We start from the raw sequence: 285 nt of genomic DNA on the forward strand, positions 1-285 counted from the left end.
CCGCGTGATCACGTCTCCCTTGGAGTCCAGGACGATGAGCGTTGGGATGCCTGCGACGGAAGGAAACATGGGGTGAGCCAAAGCGTGAACCGGCCAGCGACAGGGCGTGGGGAGAAAGGCCCTTTCCTATCGCCTCCAGCTCTGGCAGCAGCCCAGCGAGCATCTGCCTCCCGGCAGCTCATGCCCAGCACAGAAGCTGGGGTCCCTGGCTGCTGCTTCTGTCGTAGCAGCGCACTGTAGTTCAGCAGCCCGAGCACAAGGCTGGAAGCCAGGCTCCGGCCCAGC

The 285-nt window shown here is 64.6% G+C and overlaps 1 protein-coding gene across 1 annotated transcript in view; it reads right to left on the bottom strand.

Moving 5' to 3' along the window:
* Positions 1-285, bottom strand: part of NXN (nucleoredoxin) — a gene marked incomplete at both ends in the record, with an annotated part of 11,835 nt that overhangs the window by 2,863 nt on the left and 8,687 nt on the right. Inside the window, one exon of the mRNA XM_010137950.1 lies at positions 5-50. Within this exon, the coding sequence (XP_010136252.1) occupies positions 5-50 (46 nt within the window). The remainder of the gene's footprint in view (positions 1-4; positions 51-285) is intronic.

Source organism: Buceros rhinoceros, unplaced genomic scaffold (genome assembly GCF_000710305.1).
Source record: "Buceros rhinoceros silvestris isolate BGI_N320 unplaced genomic scaffold, ASM71030v1 scaffold5846, whole genome shotgun sequence".
Taxonomy (NCBI): Eukaryota; Metazoa; Chordata; class Aves; order Bucerotiformes; family Bucerotidae; genus Buceros; species Buceros rhinoceros.